Source organism: Sinohyriopsis cumingii, chromosome 12, assembly GCF_028554795.1.
Source record: "Sinohyriopsis cumingii isolate HCF-2022 chromosome 12, ASM2855479v2, whole genome shotgun sequence".
NCBI classification, from domain to species: Eukaryota; Metazoa; Mollusca; class Bivalvia; order Unionida; family Unionidae; genus Sinohyriopsis; species Sinohyriopsis cumingii.
The window spans coordinates 69,529,252-69,550,586 of record NC_142972.1 but is presented as its reverse complement, the minus strand read 5'-3'; the positions used below and the strand labels follow the sequence as shown (position 1 = coordinate 69,550,586).

The window sequence follows — 21,335 nt, the reverse complement described above, 5'->3', positions numbered from 1 at the left end:
ACTATACCAGTTCCAGTGTGTCCAAGACTATCTAGTTGCCCAGTCAAGGATGCGGTGTAATTAAACCAGTTCCAGTGTGTCCAAAGCTATTTAGTTCTACCAGTTCCAGTGTGTCCAAGGCTACTGAGTTGCCCAGTCAAGCACGTGGTGTAATTATACCAGTTCCAGTGTGTCTAAGGCTATCCAGTTACCCAGTCAAGATGTGGTGTAATTAAACCAGCTCCAGTGTGTCCAAAGCTATTTAGTTCTACCAGTTCCAGTGTGTCCAAGGCTACTGAGTTGCCCAGTCAAGCACGTGGTGTAATTATACCAGTTCCAGTGTGTCTAAGACTATCCAGTTACCCAGTCAAGGATGTGGTGTAATTAAACCAAATCCAGTGTGTCCAAGGCTTTTGAGTTGCCCAGTTAAGGATGTGGTGTAACTATACCAGTTCCAGTGTGTCCAAGACTATCTAGTTGCCCAGTCAAGGATGTGGTGTAATTATACCAGTTCCAGAACGAGCACTTACACCAAAAATTTCCTTTATTTCATACAAATGCAAATAACCTATGTTTAATATTTTAATATGCCATGTCCAAGGTGATGCGTTTCATGAGTATGAAAGTCTTGGCAAGTCTTAAGCTATTATTTTAATATGATATGAATATATTTCAATATGTTATGCCCAAGTTAATGTGTACCACAAGTAAGACAGCTATGGTGCATCTTAAGTTATAACTAATGCATCAGATCTCATCCAAAATTTTGAAAAATAAATGAAATATGTAAGAAACTTAACAAGTGTAATCATGCCAATTAAGTCTGGATTACAAATATTTTGCTGCGTGTAGCAAAGTTTGCTTCCTTCAAATATATTCACTGTTTCCAATAGATCTTGTACATGAAAATTTTTTGTTACTATTGTAACTGCTTTTGAAATTGAAAAATGTCATGGTTTTGAAATCTATGCAGGTCATCTACATGTCAGTGTAAATAAGAAAGCCAAAGTTCAATTGTCTATATTCAGTGGGTTTTCTATGCACAACCTTACAAACTAGCTTAGACAGGACCAAAATTCAAGATGTAGTGTATCATTGACACTTGGGGACCCGAAAGGTAAACTCAATTAAATGGCATTACATTTTTTGGTTGTTTTGTCTCAACAGTTATTCGTCCACTGACCGCTCTGGTGGCCTAGTGGTTTGAATGTCTGCCTCCAATGCGGGAGGTCATGGGTTTAATCCCTTGCAGAGTCATAACAAAGACGTACAAAAATGGTACTAACAGCTTGGTGCTCAGCATTAAGAGGTTAGTGTTAGGACTGCTTGGTCTGGTGTCAGGATAATGTGACTGGGTGGGACATCATACTTCATGTCTGCGGCATGATGCCCCAGTGCTAGACATCACTATAAACGCTCACACTGCAGACATCGTAGCGATATGACTGAAAAATTGTTAAAGCTACGTTAAAAATCCAAATCACACACTCTTCGTCCATCGTATTCCATAAAGTATTGTGCAAACATGCTTAGAAATAAAGTCCAACAGCCAAATGCACAGATCCAGATCAGCGATCATATGATGCAGTGGCAGATCTGGGTAAATGCTGTTTATTAGGAGTAATCAGTAGAAAAATACAGACCCTGTTCTGCTGGCACATTATGTTGCAGCAGATCAGGATATACCATATATACTCGTGTATAAGCCAAATAATTTAGGAAAAAAGGTTGGCTTATCCGCAGGCCAATGTGTAAACTTGACAATTTTTAGGTTTTTTTGTTGACTACTGTAACGGCTGTAAATCTTGGGAAAAGAAACAATAATTTTGTCTGTGTCCTAAGACATGGGCATGTAAAAAACATTAACTTTCAGTGACCTGACAATTATTAAACTGTTACACAGTACTATGATTGATTTTGTTATTATTTTGCATGTGCATATTTTCTGATTTCTCCAACACGAAGTTAATTAAAGGTAAATACAGACTTCATAATTCGCGGGCTGGTTAAGTTTACCAGGGAGACCATGCTGAACTATAATGAATAGTACTTACACAGTGCAAAGCGTGCATAGTGTCACTTAAATCCTTACTTATTCCCAAACATATTAAATGCAGATTTTGCTTTATTCATTGTTTCGACCAAATTGCATTCTTCCAGCTAACATCTGAGCTAGTCCTTAATAGCTGTTTCATTTACGTTGAATCACATGCTCACAAGTTACTCATTTTCAATGATATAAGCAATCCTACAAATTGAGGTAATATTTTTAAAAAGGTACGCACATTTAATTGTACAATGCACGTAACCACCATAATTTACAAGGCACGTAACCATCATAATTTACATGTTCACGAAGAGTGATAATAATAAAGGCTAAAATTCTCATAGAGATCAACTAAGATCATCATCAATTAATTTTAGTTTTGTGTTTTAGCTGAACAAACATAACTTTCCACACAATGGAAAGCTTGATGTTTCGGCATCTCCTACGTTGATAGTCAGCGAATTTCTGTTTTGCAAGAGAAATTCAGACCAGTTAATCATTAAAACCCTGAAACTGGCTTGTGATAACAGGGAATTTTGACCGGTAACTATACAAGTACATTGATGTGTAGTTGCCTTCTTTCCTTAATATTAGCACGATTACCGTAGTTTTATAAAACAGGGGCAAAGGCATACCAAAATGGTACCGTACATATGGCAACTATTTTCCTTTCTTTGTATATCTGACCATATTCCCTTATTGTAAACTCGTAAAGCATTTAGTAATGATTATTATAAAACATGCATTCTGAATTAGTTTTCTGAAGACACATTTGCTGCATGGTATGTATTATCATTTCTTCTTTTACAATTTTAACGATGGTAATTATCATTGGTATATACGGTATAAAAATGTCAGGTGTTCACTCGTTTAAGCTTCTTTCGTGTGAATGGCGCTATAGGATATGAAGTTACAGCATTCGTAGTGATCATTTTTGGGATTGAAATTAATTGTGGACGAGTTTTTATTGTTGTGGTTTACTTTTTGTTCTGGTTTACTTTTATTATTTTTTTATTATTGTAGAGGTAAAAGAAAATAATTAATTTACGTGAATAATGTTTAAACTTAACATTCTATTTAGTGAATAAGCGAATTCTTTATAGAAAAGTAATTATTTCATCACAATAATTCACAGGTGATACAACAGAACATGTGGGACTTTCTTGTTTAGAAGAAATGAAAATCGAAGACATAATGTAATAATCGGGAGTTCTCAGCAAAAATCGGAACATATGTTGCTGTTCTTGTTGTGGGGTTTAACGCCATTTTTCAGCACACGATAGGCTATGCATGGCAGCCAGTATTAATGGTGGAGGAAGAACCCGAGAAAACCATGGGAAGAACCACCAACCCACAAGAAGCTACTGGCAAGCTTTCTCACATACCCACATTGACCGAATCCTAGACTTGAACCCATGGAGACAGAGGTGAGATGGCAGTGATCCATAACGGAGAGCACTTTAGACCACTAGGCCACTTGGGGCCACCAGCACATTATATATTGATGTCTGCACTATGTTGGGAATTTTATGTAGCACATTATATATTGATGTCTAGTATGTTGGGAGTTTTATGTAGCACATTATATATTGATGTTTATTTAGTATGTTGGGAGTTTTATGCAGCACATTATATATTCATGTCTGTAGTATGCTGGGAGTTTAATGTAGCACATTATATATTGATGTCTGTAGTATGCTGGGAGTTTAATGTAGCCCATTGCCTTCATAGAGGCATAATCTCAGTGACCATTCATTTCAGCATTTTTCTTTAACATTCTCAAGTGAAACAGGGCATCTATCTGACAAGGTCTTAGATACATTTTCATAATAGAAATTTACAATCAGACATAAACATTTTAATATCTAGAAATACATGCTCAAACTGCAATACACCTAAATAAAATGATATTTGACAGCACAACTGGAATTGGAATCTGACTGAAATGATTATAATTGGAATCTGACTGAATTGATTATAATTGGAATGTGACTGCAGTGACTGGAACTGGAATCTGACTGAAATGACTAGAATTGGAATCTGACTGAAATGATTATAATTGGAATCTGACTGAAATGACTAGAATTGGAATCTGACTGAAATGATTATAATTGGAATCTGACTGAATTGATTATAATTGGAATGTGACTGCAGTGACTGGAACTGGAATCTGACTGAAATGATTATAACTGTAATCTGACTGAAGTGATTATAATTGGAATCTGACTGAAGTGATTATAATTGGAATCTGAAGTGATTATAATTGGAATCTGACTGAAGTGATCATAACTGTAATCTGACTGGTGATTATAATTGGAATCTGGCTGAAGTGAATATAATTGGAATCTGACTGAATTGATTGCAAGTGGAATCTTACTGCAGTGATTGTAAGTGGAATCTGACTTAATAAGTGATTATAACTGGAATCTGACAAGTGATTATAATTGGAATGAGGCTGGAATGATTATAATTGGAATGTGGCTGAAATGATTATAATTGGAATCTGAAGTGATTGTAAGTGGAATCTAACTGCAGTGATTATAACTGGAATCTGACTTAATAAGTGATTATAATTGGAATCTGAAATAAGTGATTGTAAGTGGAATCTGACTTAAGTGATTATAATTGGAATCTGACAAGTGATTATAATTGGAATCTGAAGTGATTATAATTGGAATGTGGCTGAAATGATTATGACTGGAATGTGGCTGAAATGATTATAACTGGAATCTGACTGAAGTGATTATAATTGGAATCTGACTGAAGTGATTATAATTGGAATCTGACTGGAGTGATTATAATTGGAATCTGGCTGAAGTGATTGTAATTAGAATCTGAATGAAGTGATTGTAAGTGGAAACTGACTTTATAAGTGATTATAATTGGAATCTGACTAAAGTGATTATAATTGGAATCTGACTCAAGTGATTATAACTGGAATCTGACTGAAGTGATTATAATTGGAATCTGGCTTAAGTGATTATAATTGGAATCTGACTGAAGATAATAATTGGAATCTGACTGAAGTGATTATAATTGGAATCTGACTGAGTGACTGGAATTGGAATGTGACTGAAGTGATTATAACTGGAATGTGACTGAAGTGATTATATTTGAATCTGACTGAAGTGATTATAATTGGAATGTGATTGCAGTGACTGGAATTGGAATGTGACTGAAATGATTATAACTGTAATCTGTCTGAAGTGATTATAATTGGAATGTGACTGAAGTGACTGGAATTACAATCTGACTGAAGTGATTATAACCCTTTACCTCATAGAGCATAGTGACAAAGTGCAGCATGCTATAAATAGAACACCTGTTACCTAGCAGACCGCATCCACATAGGCATGCCTGTGAATTGTTAAGCAATGTAGTGGTGTTACGTTTAACAGCAGTTTTAACCATTTTACATTTTAGGTAGACATCTATTATATGTGGAAAAATTGAAGAGTAAAGTCCGATTGTTATAGCTGTGTAATTATTTTTCACAGAAGAATATTTTATGTGCTATAAAATCGAGAGAGAACTCATTCACCGTCATGTCAGTGAGGCCGCGTGACCAACCATAGCTGCCATTTCCGATACTCGAAATTTACAAGGTTTTCATGTGCGTCTATATCACTAAGTCATCTGAATTTGATAACTTATAAAAACTAATTGCTGCCTACATCAATATCAGAGACTTTACCTAATTTATTGAATCTTTCGTGGTTGTTATTCTAATCGTGAAAGCTTCGTACGTACTGAATGAAATCCGCGGCTGCCATTTTGGAGAGTGGAGATTACGACCCAGTTACTTTAAATAGCAGATATCAACCAGTGCATGAATAGCGACCACATGATCTGACGTAATTGTCATTCGCAGAAATGAATGTAGTATATAATAGGTGGGTTTTCCCCGAAGGTGGCGCTACGAAAACTAGCTCAAAATGGCTGATGTTTACCGCAGGCGTCAAAAGGCGCTTCTATGCGAATCTTGTAGAGGCGTCAAAAGGCGCTTCCATGCTAATGGAGTAGAGGCGTCCAAAGACGCTTGTATGAGGTAGGAATGTGACTAAGTGATTATAATTGGAATCTGACTGAAGTGATTATAACTGTAATCTGACATAATTGTTAAGTGGAATCTGACGTAAGTGATTATAATTGGAATGTGGCTGAAATGATTATAACTGGAATCTGACTGAAGTGATTATAACTGGAATCTGACTGAAGTGATTATAATTGGAATCTGACTCAAGTGATTATAATTGGAATGTGGCTTAAGTGATTATAATTAGAATCTGAATGAAGTGATTGTAAGTGGAATCTGAATGAAGTGATTATAATTGGAATCTGACTGAATTGATCATAATTGGGATCTGCCTGAAGTGATTATAATTGGAATCTGGCTGAAGTGATTATAATTGGAATCTGACTGAAGTGATTATAACTGGAATCTGAATGAAGTGATTATAATTGGAATGTGGCTGAAATGATTATAACTGGAATCTGACTTTCGTGGTTGTAAGTGGAATCTGCCAGGGGTTGAAGTTGAAGCCAAAAGTAGGGCACAAAACTGAAACACTGCTCCCTTGTAGGCAAAACACAGGTATTTTCTTGATGTAACCTGAATGGGAATGTGGATTTATGTGTCAGGCAAGTCCATGCTTATTGTGTATTCATTGTGTCTACAGACAAATGGACAGACCTTACCATTTCCATTTTTAACTTTGAAGCTTTGATGAATAGGTGGAGATTGTTTAAATCTATAATAGGGCAAAATTACCTATCAGATTTCTTGACCAAGAACAGCCTGAAACAGAAGCTCTGGAATGCTGTTTTCTGAATGATCTCAACTGCACTTTGGTCTAAATATGTCTTTATGTCTTTCAGTAATGTCAGCCTTCATTGGGAATCTAGAATCAACCACTGCTCACGAGGGAATAAAATGGTCAATGAGATTTGGAACAGAAGGAGCCTGGCACCTACCTGAGGGGTGCCAGTGGGTGGTAGAGGAGATAAGCCATTGTTTGTTCTCTCTCTCCCCTACCTGCCAGTCTGTGAAAATGATTAGATGAACTCCTGTTGCTCACTCAGTATCTGTAAGATTGTTGTATCTGAGTAAAACAGTTGTCATATTTTTGACTTTTCATCTCATCTAAGGCTGCTCATGACAAGGGTGAACCAAAAATGGATTTTGCACAGACAACTGTAGAGGTAAGTCCTATGCTGCTGTTTTCTAATTTCCCCTATATGTCCCTCAAACATGAGGGGGACCCTAAAGTCACTACATGGTGTGGTTTGAGAGGTGCAGAGTGCAATTGAGTATCCCTTTGTATGAGATCCAGACTATACAAGGATGTGAGGGCATTAGCCATATTGTGATTTCCTGCCCTATCAATGACTTTGAAGATGTAACTGACCATGTCCCAAGTGTGATCATTCTTGGCCTTCCCTGCCAAATGGTAAACTCTGAGTTATGCCAAATCCACTAGATAGGAAATAGAAATAACAATCCAAACAAGTTTTGACATGGCATTGAAAATTCTGGTAAGCTCTGGAAGAATGGATGGTGCGCTTGCTGGTCCACAGTGAAGTTACAAAACATCATTGCTACATGGAAGAACGGCATTTGACAACTGAACCTGTATCAAACCTAGTGTCCAAATGGCTGGATGGTTTTGTTGACAGCCTGGACTGCAAATAGATATTGTGGTCAGTTTGTAGACTGGACAGCTGGATAGATTGGTCAACATGCTAAATAATTCACCATAATTCTGATGTTGGCAGGATCAATCAGCAAGGTCATAAAACACTCTTATATGCCCAGATTTGTAGCCTCATGACCAGTCAGAGAGCTCGATTGGAATCCAGTGGGGAGACTAGATTTGTACAATGCAACTTTGTTGCATTCTCTTGTTGACATTCTTACTGGGGCCCTGGGTAGCCATGCCTATTTGAAAAGATTGCCTTTACTGATCATTGCCATCTCACCTCTTTCATGGGTTCTAACTCCACCAGTTAAACTGGCTGTGATGTATAATAATAATAATAATAATAATAATAATAATAATAATAATTATAATGACTGTATAGCAGCTAATCTTTAGAAGCTCTAAGCGCTTTACAACATTAGACAACACCTACAACATAAAAAACATAAAATGATATGATTACAAAAAAAAACCACCATGAAATTAGACAACAAAAAAAACATGCTGAAAATATTTAAGGTAGGAAACATTATTAGGTCTTTAAGTTCTTGCAGTCGAAATAAGTGAGTTTTAAGAGCACTCTTGAATTGGATCACTGTGTCTTTGTGTCTAAGTTCAGTGGGCAATTCATTCCACATTGCTGGGCCCTGGTATGCAAAAGAACATTGTCCATATGACTTTGTTTTCATAGTGGGAATAATGAGTATACGACTGTCAGAACAGGAGAGTAAGTATCTTGCTGGTGTGTCCACATGTGTGAGGTTGGATAGGTATGTTGGACTGGAGTCCGTCAGTGAAACGTAGCACAGAGAACAAATTTTGTGTTTGATTCTGGATCGAATGGATAGCCAGTTTAGGGTACAGAGCAGTGGGGAGGTGTGCTCTGATCATGGTACTCTAAGTATGATCCGAGCAGCTGTGTTTTGAACTTTTTGAAGTTTCTGGAGTAGATATTAAGATGAACCAGACAGAACTGAGTTACAATAGTCCACTCTTGAAAGTACTAATGAACACACAAGTGTTTTAGTGGCATCAACTGACAGATATTTGCGAACTGAGCTGATGCTTCTCAGCTCAAGATATGCAGCCTTGCATATGTTCATGTCATGCTGGTTTAATGTGAGAGTACTGTCCAGAGTAACACCTAGGTTTCGTACTGACTGTTGGTTTTGCTGATATTTATTGTTTGAGGTAAAGGATGTGAATGAGAAAGTCTTTGTATTGTGATCAGAATGGCCTCAGTTTTATCATCATTCATCTGCAGCTTGTGACATGTCATCCATGATTTCACATCAGAAATGCACCTCTCTACACCTTGGATGGTAGCATTAACTTCAGTTGGGTGGCTAGATTTGTATATTTGGGTGTCATCAGCGTAAAATTGGTGAGACACTGGATGATGATCTATGACACTTCAGAGTGGCTGAGTGTATAAGATGAAGAGAACAGGTCGAAGAACAGACCCCTGTGGAAAACCACAACATAGATTAACTGAGCTGGAGTGTATTCCATATGCAGATACAATTTGTGTCCTGTTGACCAAGTAGGACTTGAACCACAGTAAGGCTGTATCATGAATGCCAAACACCACAACATATATTAACTGGGCTGGAATGGAGTATTCCATTTGCAGACACAATTTGTGTCCTGATGACCAAGTAGGACATGAACCACAGTAAGGCTGTATCATGAATGCCAAATACATGCTGGAGACAGTGAAGTAATATATCATGGTCTATTGTGTCAAATGCTGCAGACAAATCAAGAAGGGTGAGGACTGTAATCTTTCCGCTATCCAAAGCAGAGAGAATGTCATTAACTACTTTTAGAAGAGTAGTTTCAGTACTGTGACAAGGGCGATATGCAGATTGTACATTGCTAAAAAGACTGTTTGAATTCAGATGAGATACAAGCTGGGATAGAACAACCTTTTCTATGATTTTTTGTATGAATGGGAGATTAGAAACTGGGCAGTAGTTCTTTAAATCATTATGGTCTAGTGTTGGTTTCTTCAGCAGAGGCTTTACAATGGCAGTTTTGAAAAATGATGAGAATTCCCTGGATGAGACAGGTATTAATAACATCAGTTAGTGAAGGCAATACTGGATCTAAGCACTCAAGTAGCAGTGATGTTGGAATTGGATCAAGTTCACATGGCTATGGTGCACTCTTCATCAGGATTGTACATACAAAATCCATTGAGACAGGTTCAAATGCTGCTAATGGTTGCCGCTCAAATTCTGTATCCCAACTGTATGGTGACAATGAGTCAACTGAAATTGTGGTGTCAAGCTTATCTCTAATGGTTTGTACTTTGTCATGGAAGAAATCTGCAAAATGTCTGAAAGGTCGACTGGAGAGAAGGTAGTTGGAAGTGGTGTTGATTTGTTCCTTGATATTAGCTTGTTAGTAATCTTGAAGAGCTCTTTACAGCTGGAAATATCCATGATCTAAGTAGTATAGTGGGCTGATTTCGCTGCATTGACTATATCTGTGACATTCTTCTCAGTGGCTTCATAGATTTGCTTATGAATAGTGAGTCTGGTGGAAAGCCAAAGTCTCAGCTTTATGGCGGTCTCTTTTAGCAATGCAAAGCTGGTCTCTAACACTGCTATACAATGGAGAACACTTTTGAATTGATATTCTGCACTTGGTAGCTGGGGCATTTTTGTTGAGCAATGAACACAGGCAGTTAACAAGTTGTTCTGCTGTAGGAGGTAAGCAAGTTGTTAGGTTAGCTTGGATGTCGTGCATTAGTTTGGTTCTATTTATCAAACGGAGGTTTCTCTTAGTAGCAAATAAAGGTGGAGGGTTAGGGACTGAAACGTCAAGATGGCATATAATGCAGAGGTGATCTGATGCAAGTTCATGGGATACCAGCGAGGACCGTAGAATGTTATCATCAGGTCTATGATGAATCCAGTCTAAAATGTGACCATGTTTATGGGTGGGTTGGTTAACTGATTGTTTGAGGTTAAAAACATTAATGGAATCTGTGTTTGGGTTTCTGGGACAGTCAAAGTGAAAGCTGAAATCTCCAAGAATAATCAGGTTGCCACCTATCGAATTTCCATACTCCAGGAGGTTCGGAAACTGCTCCAAAAAGAGAGATTCAGTCAGCTTGTTTTTTCTACTAGGAGGAGGGCGTTATAGGCAGAAAAAAATGGACTGACTTTTGCTCCAGTGTGAGTGTGGTTTGGACTAGTTCAAACGATATGTGGTCGAAACTGAATGTTGTGGTGTGGTTAAGACTTTTGATCATGGAGTTCTTTGTGATGACAGCAATTTCACCTCTGCGAGAGTGGTGGGGGAATGACTTGACAGAGTAACCAGTGAGTGTTAGATCCGCGCACTTGGGCTCATCGCCTTATGTTTTTAGCCATGTTTCTGTCAAGAAAAAGATGTCGATATTGTGGTCATTGATAAAATTAACTATTTCTGTGCGCTTTTCCGGTAGTCCTACTGATTGGGCATTGAATAATGCAATATAAAGAGGTATCTCTTGGACAGTTGACACAAAGGTTGACGATTTAATAGGGATTTGAATTAGGTTATCTAAATTAACGGTCAAATTTTTGAATTGTTGAGCTGGAAATGGCATACGGGAGATAACTGGAATTTTTCTTCCTGTTCTACGCCGGCCAGCTTTGAAACGTTTATTTTCTCGCTTCTTTTTACATTTAGGTAATGATGAATGTAGTCCCAGTTCGTTTAGTCTAGAGCACAATGTAGTGTGGAGAGACAAGGAGTGGTCATTTAAAGCTATTAATGAGGGTCAATCATAGCATAAATGGGTTGATTGGCGAGTATCACGTGATGGCGCTTTGTTCAAAAACAAAGAAAGTTGTAGCAGTGGAGCAAGACAGCTGAGAAAAAGTCTAATTTTTCTGTTTCCAAAACTAAGAGATGAAAAAACATACGAACTGAACAGCCAATACATGATAAACACAATAATGTAGATGAAGACAGGCAACAAGCACATATATGAGAAAAACGGCACAAAAAATGGAACAGCTGCTTCAAGCCGGTTAAGTGATAGCAGCCATCTTGAACATAGCCAGTTGTGTGTTGTAAAATGTTGTTAAACCCACAGCACCATTCTTGTTGACAAAGCTTTATGAATTATATTCATGACCCTTGATTCAAGATAATTGTTGGTGTCCATCTGCATTATATCCCAGATACAAAGAAATTCAACAGATAGAAGGGGAGGCATTCCTGTATCCCTTGCTAAACCCAATAAGGAGAGTCTAAACTTACAATATCTTGATCACTAGATTTGGATCAGGCCTTTTTTCCTTGTCCTTGAGTTGTTTTCTAAGAACGTTTGGCCATACACCTTCTCTCCACAAAGAGCACACCTCAAAAGGTCTTGGATGATAAACATTTAGTACAGGCAAGGCAGGATTCATGATTATCTTCTGATACCTTAAAACACCTGCATTTATTACATTTATTAGCAATGTTGTGGCAGACTATTTTTAAAAATATACAGAGCAAAACACACCAAGTGATAACACAATGTGAGATAATGGCTATCAAATATTTAAAAAATGAACATATAATTCACCTGACATTGGAAATTAAGCATGTTTGGGGATGGAAAAGAAACAAAAATTACCGACTGACTTATCAAGGATAGAATGAAACTATAATGAAAAATATACTGATAATATTATAAGTATATTATAAATATATCAAAATAAAGTGAAAATATGTGAACCTGTGAACAAGAACAGCACTACTATAGTACTACATAAGGCTTTACCGATGTAAACATGTCATAATATGAAGTGGTAACAAATTTGTGCAAAATATCTTAAATTTCAACAAAATACACCAAACATGTAGTATACACTACACAGCATAACTGTATGGCTCACTGTATTACCCAAAAATACCACTGAACATCAAAAAAAAAAAAAAAAAAAAAAAGGATAAAAATCCATGGGTTTTCTGAGGACTGTTGACAGTTTCCAGTGAAAATTGAAACTGATACTATCATATACAGAGTGCCACCTAGTAGGATAAAGGGAGGCAATATGTAAGAGTTACTTCCATTGTCATCAGAAGTATAAACAGCTACTTTTTCAAGTCTATGGGAGGGCTGGTTTCAGGAGGTAGCAGAAGTAATTCCTCATGTTAATGTGATTGGGTAATGTTACTGATGGAGAAATAATGTGAAATGTTTTGGATGAAGAAACAATGGCAATAAAACTGCATGTCTGAATGATCAGGAGTTCCACAAGGGCATTTATACACAATCTTAAATGTCTATATAAAACCTATTAATTCAGTTTGATTCATATCAGCACTACTGGCTATTGGGAACCTTCTGCTTTAACTTTCCACACACACACACACACATATATATATATATATATATATATATATATATATATATATATATATATATATATATGCATGCCACATGCATTTCAAAAGTTTCAATACAGAACCCCTTTAATTTGCTTGCTAAATTAAGACGTGATTTCCTTGATGGTAATCCCTTTAGATCTTTTAATAATCAATAAATGTCCAAACTAGCCTCATTAAGTCAAACATTATGCAGAGGTCTGTCTAAAATGGATCAATAAAAAAAACTCTACAACTATAGCAACTTAAGCAAGATAAACCACATGATTTTTCCTCCCAGAACACAGCTCTAGCACCATTTAAAACTGAGAATAATGTTTTTAAAAATGCAGGGTACACACTTCTGTATGTTTCTGATGTTCTGACACAGATCTACAAATACATTTTTACTTTGCACAAACAGAATTCTGTAACCTAATATGGGTAAAGAATTACACAAGATGTGTGTGATGTGATTTGGATTTTTAACGTAGCTTTAACAATATTCCAGTCATATTGCTACTATGTCTGCAATGTGGCAGTTTATAGTGATGTCTAGCACTGGGGTATCATGCCGCAGACATGTAGCTTGATGTCCCACCCAGTCACATTATCCTGATACCAGGCCAACCAGTCCTAACACTAACCTCTTAATGCAGAGTGCCAAGCGAGGCAACTGTTAGCACCAATTTTGTAAGTCTTTGGTATGACTCAGCCGGGGATTGAACCCATGACCTCCCACATCCGAGGCAGATGCTCTAACCACTAAGCCATCAGAGCAGTCTGAATTACACAAGATTAAAAGCACATAATTTTGAATGAACAATACAATCTACATGAACATGTTCTGTACAAGGACTGAAAATAGAGTACAAAAGAGAAAGTATGGACTGCCAGCTGTCTTAAGATATAAACTTTAATTATATAATGTACAAACCTCTTTATATGATGTGCTTTCATCTTCATATGATATGTAAACATCTTTACCTGCAATGTTTTCAACCTTATTATGTGACAACGTTTTAATGAACTTCTGTATATTGTGTGCAAATTTATTATGTGCTTCTTTTGTCCTTGTATCACGGAGAAAACTGGAAAACTTTGTATTTGGTCTAAAGGGGTTATAATGTCTCACCATACCAGTTCATTTTCTTAGTGACTACTGTAAAATAAAACTGCAGGCTCTGTGTCTTATAATCTCAAACAAGTGAATTTAAATTCTTTATTTCGTTTCTTTGAAGAACAGAAAATCTCACCTGATATTGTGTGCAAGCTATCACTGTACATTTTTCAATTCTTGAGCATTGTTAATATGTCTGACATCTTGAGAATTCACATAGGAGTAAATTAAAGATAACCCAATCTGGTCAGCAATCACCTTTGTGACAATGATTTTCACATCCCAAAAGTTACTATTTCTGGGATTCTCAAGACTAAATTTAGAGCTTTGGATATCAGTAACATACTGTTTCAGGAGGCTGAACAATGAAATGCACAGTAAATCTGGCAATGATGAAATACTCCTCTTTTCACTTAATGAAATAATATGAGCTCCTACATTGTGGTGAAACAATTATAAGACAAAATCTTGTTCCAAAGAAATATCAATTTTTGTTTTATTATTTAACATCGTTATGATTACATTTTGGTGACACTTAGTAGCCAGTGGCTTATGGGTAATGGATAGTAAACCATATCATAGATTTCATGTTTCAATTTAATTAGACAAAGTTGCTGGTTTCAGCAAATGAGAAAGAAGGAAATGGTTCCCATACCACTCTCTATACCTGTTGTTTGGTTTTACACTGGCTTGAATGTCTTGCTTTGCCTGGATATAATAAAGTTAGCCAAGACATTTTGTTCCCAAAGCAATCAGTAAAGGACTTTTCATACCTGGCCTAAAAAAGTCAGGAACATTTAGTATCATCATAATTTCGTACACAAAGAAAGTAAAGTATTTTTCAGAATACCAATTATAAGTAATGCTAAAATAAAGGTATCCACTATGTTTAGTAAAATGAATATTGATGAATGAATGGCAGTTCTTACAGTGACCATGTACTAATTCTCTAAGAAGGTTATTCACATGGCAAACTGTCATGAAAAGTTGATTCACACAGTTAGCTTCTCAAATTATGCTATCTTTATTAGAACCCATGTTTTAGTTACTAAATTTGATTTAAATTTTGTTGCATGAAAAGTTGTTTGCAGATTACAATGCATGGCCACCAAGCAAATACTTCTTCAGATCAGCTTAGGTAAAGAACCTCCATGTAATTTGTCTCAACCTATCAATACATTACAGTTGAATTTAAGAATTAACTCAAATTTTCAAATAATCTAATTTTTCTTCAAATACACACACACACTGTTTAATTCTTGGGCCATGTAAAAGTAAATAATTATTAAAAATGGTATTTTTTCTTGTGTAAAAAATGTCTTCAACTGAAATTGTCATTTTCATATGTGTGTGTGTGTGTGTGTGTGTATATATATATATATATATATATATATATATATATATATATATATATGTATGTATGTATGTATGTATATGTATATGTATGTGCTTCAAAAACCAGTTTGACTGCATGACCGTAAACTTAGATTATGTATCTCACACATAATAGTGGGAAAGCTTGACAACTTATGAATATATCTCAGATATTACATAATTCTGCTGGACATGTTGGACAGATAAATGTAACCCAATTTCAAAAGTAGCTGTGTGGGATTAACCCGACGGCACTTTGTGATCCCCATTGGTTCAGTTTCAGTCCTTTTCACCTGAACAGATCAGGAGATTTCATATCTTTTAAAGACCTATGGATCCTAAGTTCACCAGACTGGGAAAATTATTTGAAAAACGGGCCTTTTGGAACTTAGAAAATATTATTCTTTAGCACTATACCAGTCTTTAATATTTATTTATTCTAAATCACTGTAATTAATTTTGCATCAAGTCTACTTTGATTTCAAGGTTAATGATAATTTTGTTCCCTATAATTAAGTCAAAAATAGGGATGAAGATTCATGAAAATCAATGACTGAATTACTGCAAGGAAACAGCATTAGGACTCTTATTTTTAGTGCTGGGATGTTGTTACATAAATCCAACCTTCAAGATCTCATAGACAACTCTAATATACTACTGAAGCGCTGATGATAGAGTAAAAAGCAAGAAGTGTGTGAGGCAACTGTGGCAAGTGGGATTCACACCTGAATATAATCAATCAATTTTATTTGTGGGATTTTGTAAGAAATGGCATCCATCTTTGCTCAGATGTTGTAGATTACCACAAATGAAGTATTTACTATGGTGGGAAGGCTGGAAGTCACAATCTCACAAAAGTTGTACTGCATTTTACTTTACATGATTGGTTTAGGAAGCAAATTCGATGAAAATGATACACAAGGGCAATGCATGTAGCAGATATCTGCTAATTCTATCATACCTACACAAAGATATAACAAACACTATATAATACCAAAACACTGTCTTTCTTGAAAGGTGTGCCCTAAGCCATCCCTTAATGTTGGAAACAAATGCAAACATTTCTGTTGCCTCCAAAAAAGTGAAAAAGAACTTTCAGCATCTGCTAATGCAGGTGAAACAACATAACCATTTCATGGCCTTCTTACCTTTAGTCTCAAAGTCAGATGACTGTTTATTTTTCCCAGTCTTTTCTGTCCAGACTCTTCTTCCTTTTCTTTTCTTCTTCTGAGTTTGAGCATCTTTATTATCTGTGCTGAGGAGTAATTCTGGCTGTGGCATAGGAAAGCTTTCTGGAAGAATAGATGCTGCATCAGCAAGATTAATTGTGCTCCCAAAAACATTTGTAGCTGTAGATAGTAGTGAAGGATGTGAGTTAATGCTAACAGTAGTCACTTGTCTGGATGACTTCGATGGGACGTTTGATGTTGCTTCTGATAATAGACCCATGCCATTCCCACTAGCTTTATTCATTGGTAATACCAGGTTACCAACATTATGAGACTCTGATACTGGTGTACTGATGCAGGATACTGGAGTACTATTGTTGCCATTTGTTACAACTTCTTTAATGAAGGAATGATGGGTCCCTGGTTGCTGAGTGGTCCTAGCCTGATTCCCTCCAATTAGACTGGTGGCATGAGGAGAGTCCCTCTGATGTCTAGAAGTTAACCTCTGACACACTGGGGATGAAAAAGCCACTTCAACTTCTGTCACCACAGGGGGAACACTATTTGTTAAATCTGAATTGATAGCAAGACAAGCAGTTGCCTGAGTCATGTGTGGACTGAATGGAGATGAGTCATGGTGTAATGAACAATCTTGCCCATTTGGTGTGCTGGGCAATGTTACTTCCTGACACACACTGGGACTATAGGGTAGGTGTCCATGGTGAACTACATTATAATTTCCATTTGTGTTGAACATTGACTCCATGGTCATTGATGTCTGAGTCCTTGAATGTGTAACAGTGTCAGCCAAGTTTCTCGGATGTTGATTGTATGAACTTGATGTTACTGGGTTACTGCTCATTACCATACCACCACTGGACTGAACTGGTTCACTTGTACTTATATCAATCAAACTACTACTCACAGTTGACAAATCTGACACTGGTGTTCCAACTATATTTTGTGAGTTGAGGGGAAAATTTGCCTTTGCTTGTGTATGTGGACTGACTATTTCATTAGTAGTATGCAAAACTGATTTTACTGTAATTGGAGAGTCGCTATTAGAGACAGCAGAAGATGCAGGCATTCCAGGACCTGCTTCTAGAGCATTGTTATTTGTAATATGTGGCCTCTGTACCAACATTTCTCTACAGGCAGAGCTAACTGGAGGTGCATGTGGACTAAAAGGTTTAGTGTCATTGGCAGAGGATGAAATACTAGGAAAGCCTGATGGTTCAGCATCTGAAAATAGATTTTGAGTAAATATCAGTTTTGTGGAACAACAAAGCTGGCTGCAAACACAACTCTGACATATCTTACATGACTGAACAAAGATCAATGTAAACTTCTTCTTTGTTGATAATGTCCAGCAATCCCTGTCAGAAAAGAAATATGTTAAGTTTGACATAACTCTTAAGCATGAGCAACATTTGAATAGTAAAATGAAACAAGCAAATGCAGTGAATTTTTTCACCCTGTCAAGTATGGTGAGGTCACAAAGTTCACTTTAAGTAAGATCTTTAAATTTATTGGCAGTTGTGGAAAGTAACCAAAGTGTATTACTCGACCTAAAAAATCATAAGAGGAAAACAAAGGTTCTATTACACTGGTATATACTGGTGTTTTACTGATAAAATTTGCCTCTGTACCAGAAAAAAAAAAAATAAGGCTTTCAGTCATGTACCAACAAACTTTAAAATGGGTTTAAAGTCCTGAAAGTTAATTGTCTCAACATCAAAGTCTGAAAGAAGCTTATTCCTTTCATACAGATATAGTCCCACATACCTGCAGACTTTGATCAGTCATTATCGGCAACTGTGCACCAGAGAGATGGTTTATTTCTTTGATGAATTGCAACGGTTTGATTCAAGATGAAACAATACAAACTAGAGTACTCCCCTTTTTGTTTCACAGATGATAATCCAAGCAGACACTTCTTGTTTCATTCTGTTTGCTCTGAAGAATCTGTAATCAGGGCACAGTGACTGATAAGTTCTTTTTCTTTTAAAAAGTACTAATGATAAATCTACGCTTGTTCCTAGTACAAGTGCTGCAGAAAATGACAAACATAACATGCCAACTTCAATGGATTTCTTTTCAAAGGCTTTTTTTTGCCTTCTAATGCACATGTTTCAAATTCAAATGTAGAGAAATCAAGAACTACTGCAAAGAAATTAAGAAACAAGGAGTTTCCACTTTAAAGGGCAATGATGTTCAATTCCATGCATCAGCATTGACACTAAATCAGCTGCATTGTGACTTGAAAACCATCAATGATATTCTTTGAGTTGTGAGATATATGTTTGAATATCAAGATATTCCTTTGTGATGAAGTTTAGGGCTGTTCCAGTAAAACATATACCCCCTGGGAGGAAGGCACTTTAGATTCATCCAACCCACAAAAGAAGCAATTAAAAAAAACTATGATCCACTGTCAGATGTGTTTTAATCGAAAAACACTGCCCCCTACAGAAGTATATTTTTTAAACATAATTTCTGGCTTTGGGTTAGTGGTCAGTAGAAGCGATTTTAATAATGGGTTGGGGACAGAAGCGATTTAAATGAAGCTGGCTGGAGGTAATCTACTCAATCCTTATAGATCATATAATCTACTGCATCTTTTTATTTGTATTCATTCGTTGTAATCAATCTTTTGTCCTTTTGTTTGTTTGTCTGTCAGCCAAGTATGTCTCTGATACTGTGAAATCACAAATTTTCTTGGTGGTTTATTATTTGTAGATGTCATTGATCAGTCCCTTAATATCTACTAATTTAACATCCATGAATACAGATTTTATAATAGATATTTCTATTCTAATTTCTAAACTGTGTGTTTACTAAAGTGATCACTGTCTTGCTATTTTTCTTTGTTCTCAGGCATGCTGCTTTTGATTAGAAAAATAGTTAAATCTTGTATTGCTTTAAATATGTGGTCAGATTCTATGATTCTTTGTTATTAATTTTTCAATAAATGTTTTGGTAAACTTATAATACATGATTTGTCAGAAGATAAAAAAACATTGATGCCTGTGAATGTGATGTTGCATTATTTCTGTCTACTTTACACCATATCATTTCTTGTAAGAACATCTTTTTCAGTTACTTATGTCTTTATTTTTATGCCTTGTTGCAAGACTAATAAAAAATTTAAAAAATATAGCAAGTCAAACATTTTTAAATAATAAGTTAGATTTTTAGAAATGGGTGAAAGTCAAGGAATCATTTTTCCCAGAGTACTCATAAAATCAATGTCAATGCAGTCAACTGTATTGTCAACAGCATCATCATCATCATCACTGATGGCCTAGCAGTAACATTCTGCACTTTCAATCCAGTTGTCACAGGTTCTGCCTCACACTTCTAGACTTTCATATGAGACTTATTCCTATGGCCTGGGGGCTTTCATGGCAGAGTTGTATAAGATGCTTTTCTTGTGATACAGATCTGAGGGGTTTCCATGGCAGTGGTACAAGATGCTTGTCATGTGATTACTTGCCTCCAATGTGTAAATGAGAATGTTGCCAGTTACTTGTGGAAGGTCAGTGGTTCTACATAAGTGGTGTTTGGTGCCTCAAAAAGACTTGGATTTTCTTTAGCAGTAAAACTGGCTGCCATATATAGATTCTCTTCATCGGAAAGTGGTGTAAAGGCCATAATGATCTACCGAAACCCGAGATCTCGTGTCTAAATGACTTCGGCTGTTGGAGATAAACATCAAATCAACAGCAGCTCCATGTGCCCAAGTGTACTAAGGTGCTTGCTTTTACATCACTTGCACATCTCACAGTGTGAGTTTGTGTCACAGATCAACCAATTTAGGTTGGTGGTCTTTCGGGGTTCTTCCTCCACCTAATATATCGTTAAAAAAATAAAAAAACACAAATCAAACAAAACTAAATCAACCAACTAATCAACTGTGGCAACAGCAGCAAAGGTACTAGTCAATCATTTTTGCCACAGTTGTATTAGTTTATAACTTTTGACTAGTATTTTTTGTAGACCTTTGAATATCGTCAATTATGCCTTACCTAAACGTCATAATCAGTTGGTACAAATGGATTTTTCATGGTGAGCATATGAGATGGAAAAGTCTTGAGCAATCCTGCATCACACACTGCCGAAAAGTTTGCATTTCAGCTCACTTAAATTTTCTCTAACAATGTTCATTGTTCCAACTAGAACTGTTATAACTTATTCAAGCTATATTCACCAATATCTGGAGATGTGCATCTGTAATAAATATTTGTAACAAAGTATGAGAATGCATCAATGTTTTTCAATGATGCATTTGAACTGAGCAACAACCACAATCAACAAACCAAGAAATAAAATTATTCACATCTCTCAGGCAGAAGTAGTGTATAATCATAATCTGCCAAAAGATTTTTAAATTTTTAAATTTGCCAAATATTTTTCCAACCATACTGATTCAGTGGACATATCACCAGAATGGACAGAAACAGACCAGAAGGTTAAAATTGATTTGATACATCTTTTAAGTAGCTAAATTCATATTGGTTTAGTTAACTGTACACCCTTTATTGTCTTCCTTTTGATGAAATTTCTTACTGAAGCTGAGAAAATAATGTTGC

The 21,335-nt window shown here is 36.2% G+C and overlaps 1 protein-coding gene across 1 annotated transcript in view; it reads right to left on the bottom strand.

Annotated features, from left to right (window-relative positions):
• The window catches only part of LOC149786675 (uncharacterized), a 56,142-nt gene that overhangs the window by 24,374 nt on the left and 10,433 nt on the right, over positions 1-21,335 (bottom strand). Inside the window, exon 2 of the mRNA XM_089975961.1 lies at positions 16,723-17,985. Coding sequence (XP_089832087.1) covers positions 16,723-17,985 — 1,263 coding nt within the window. The remainder of the gene's footprint in view (positions 1-16,722; positions 17,986-21,335) is intronic.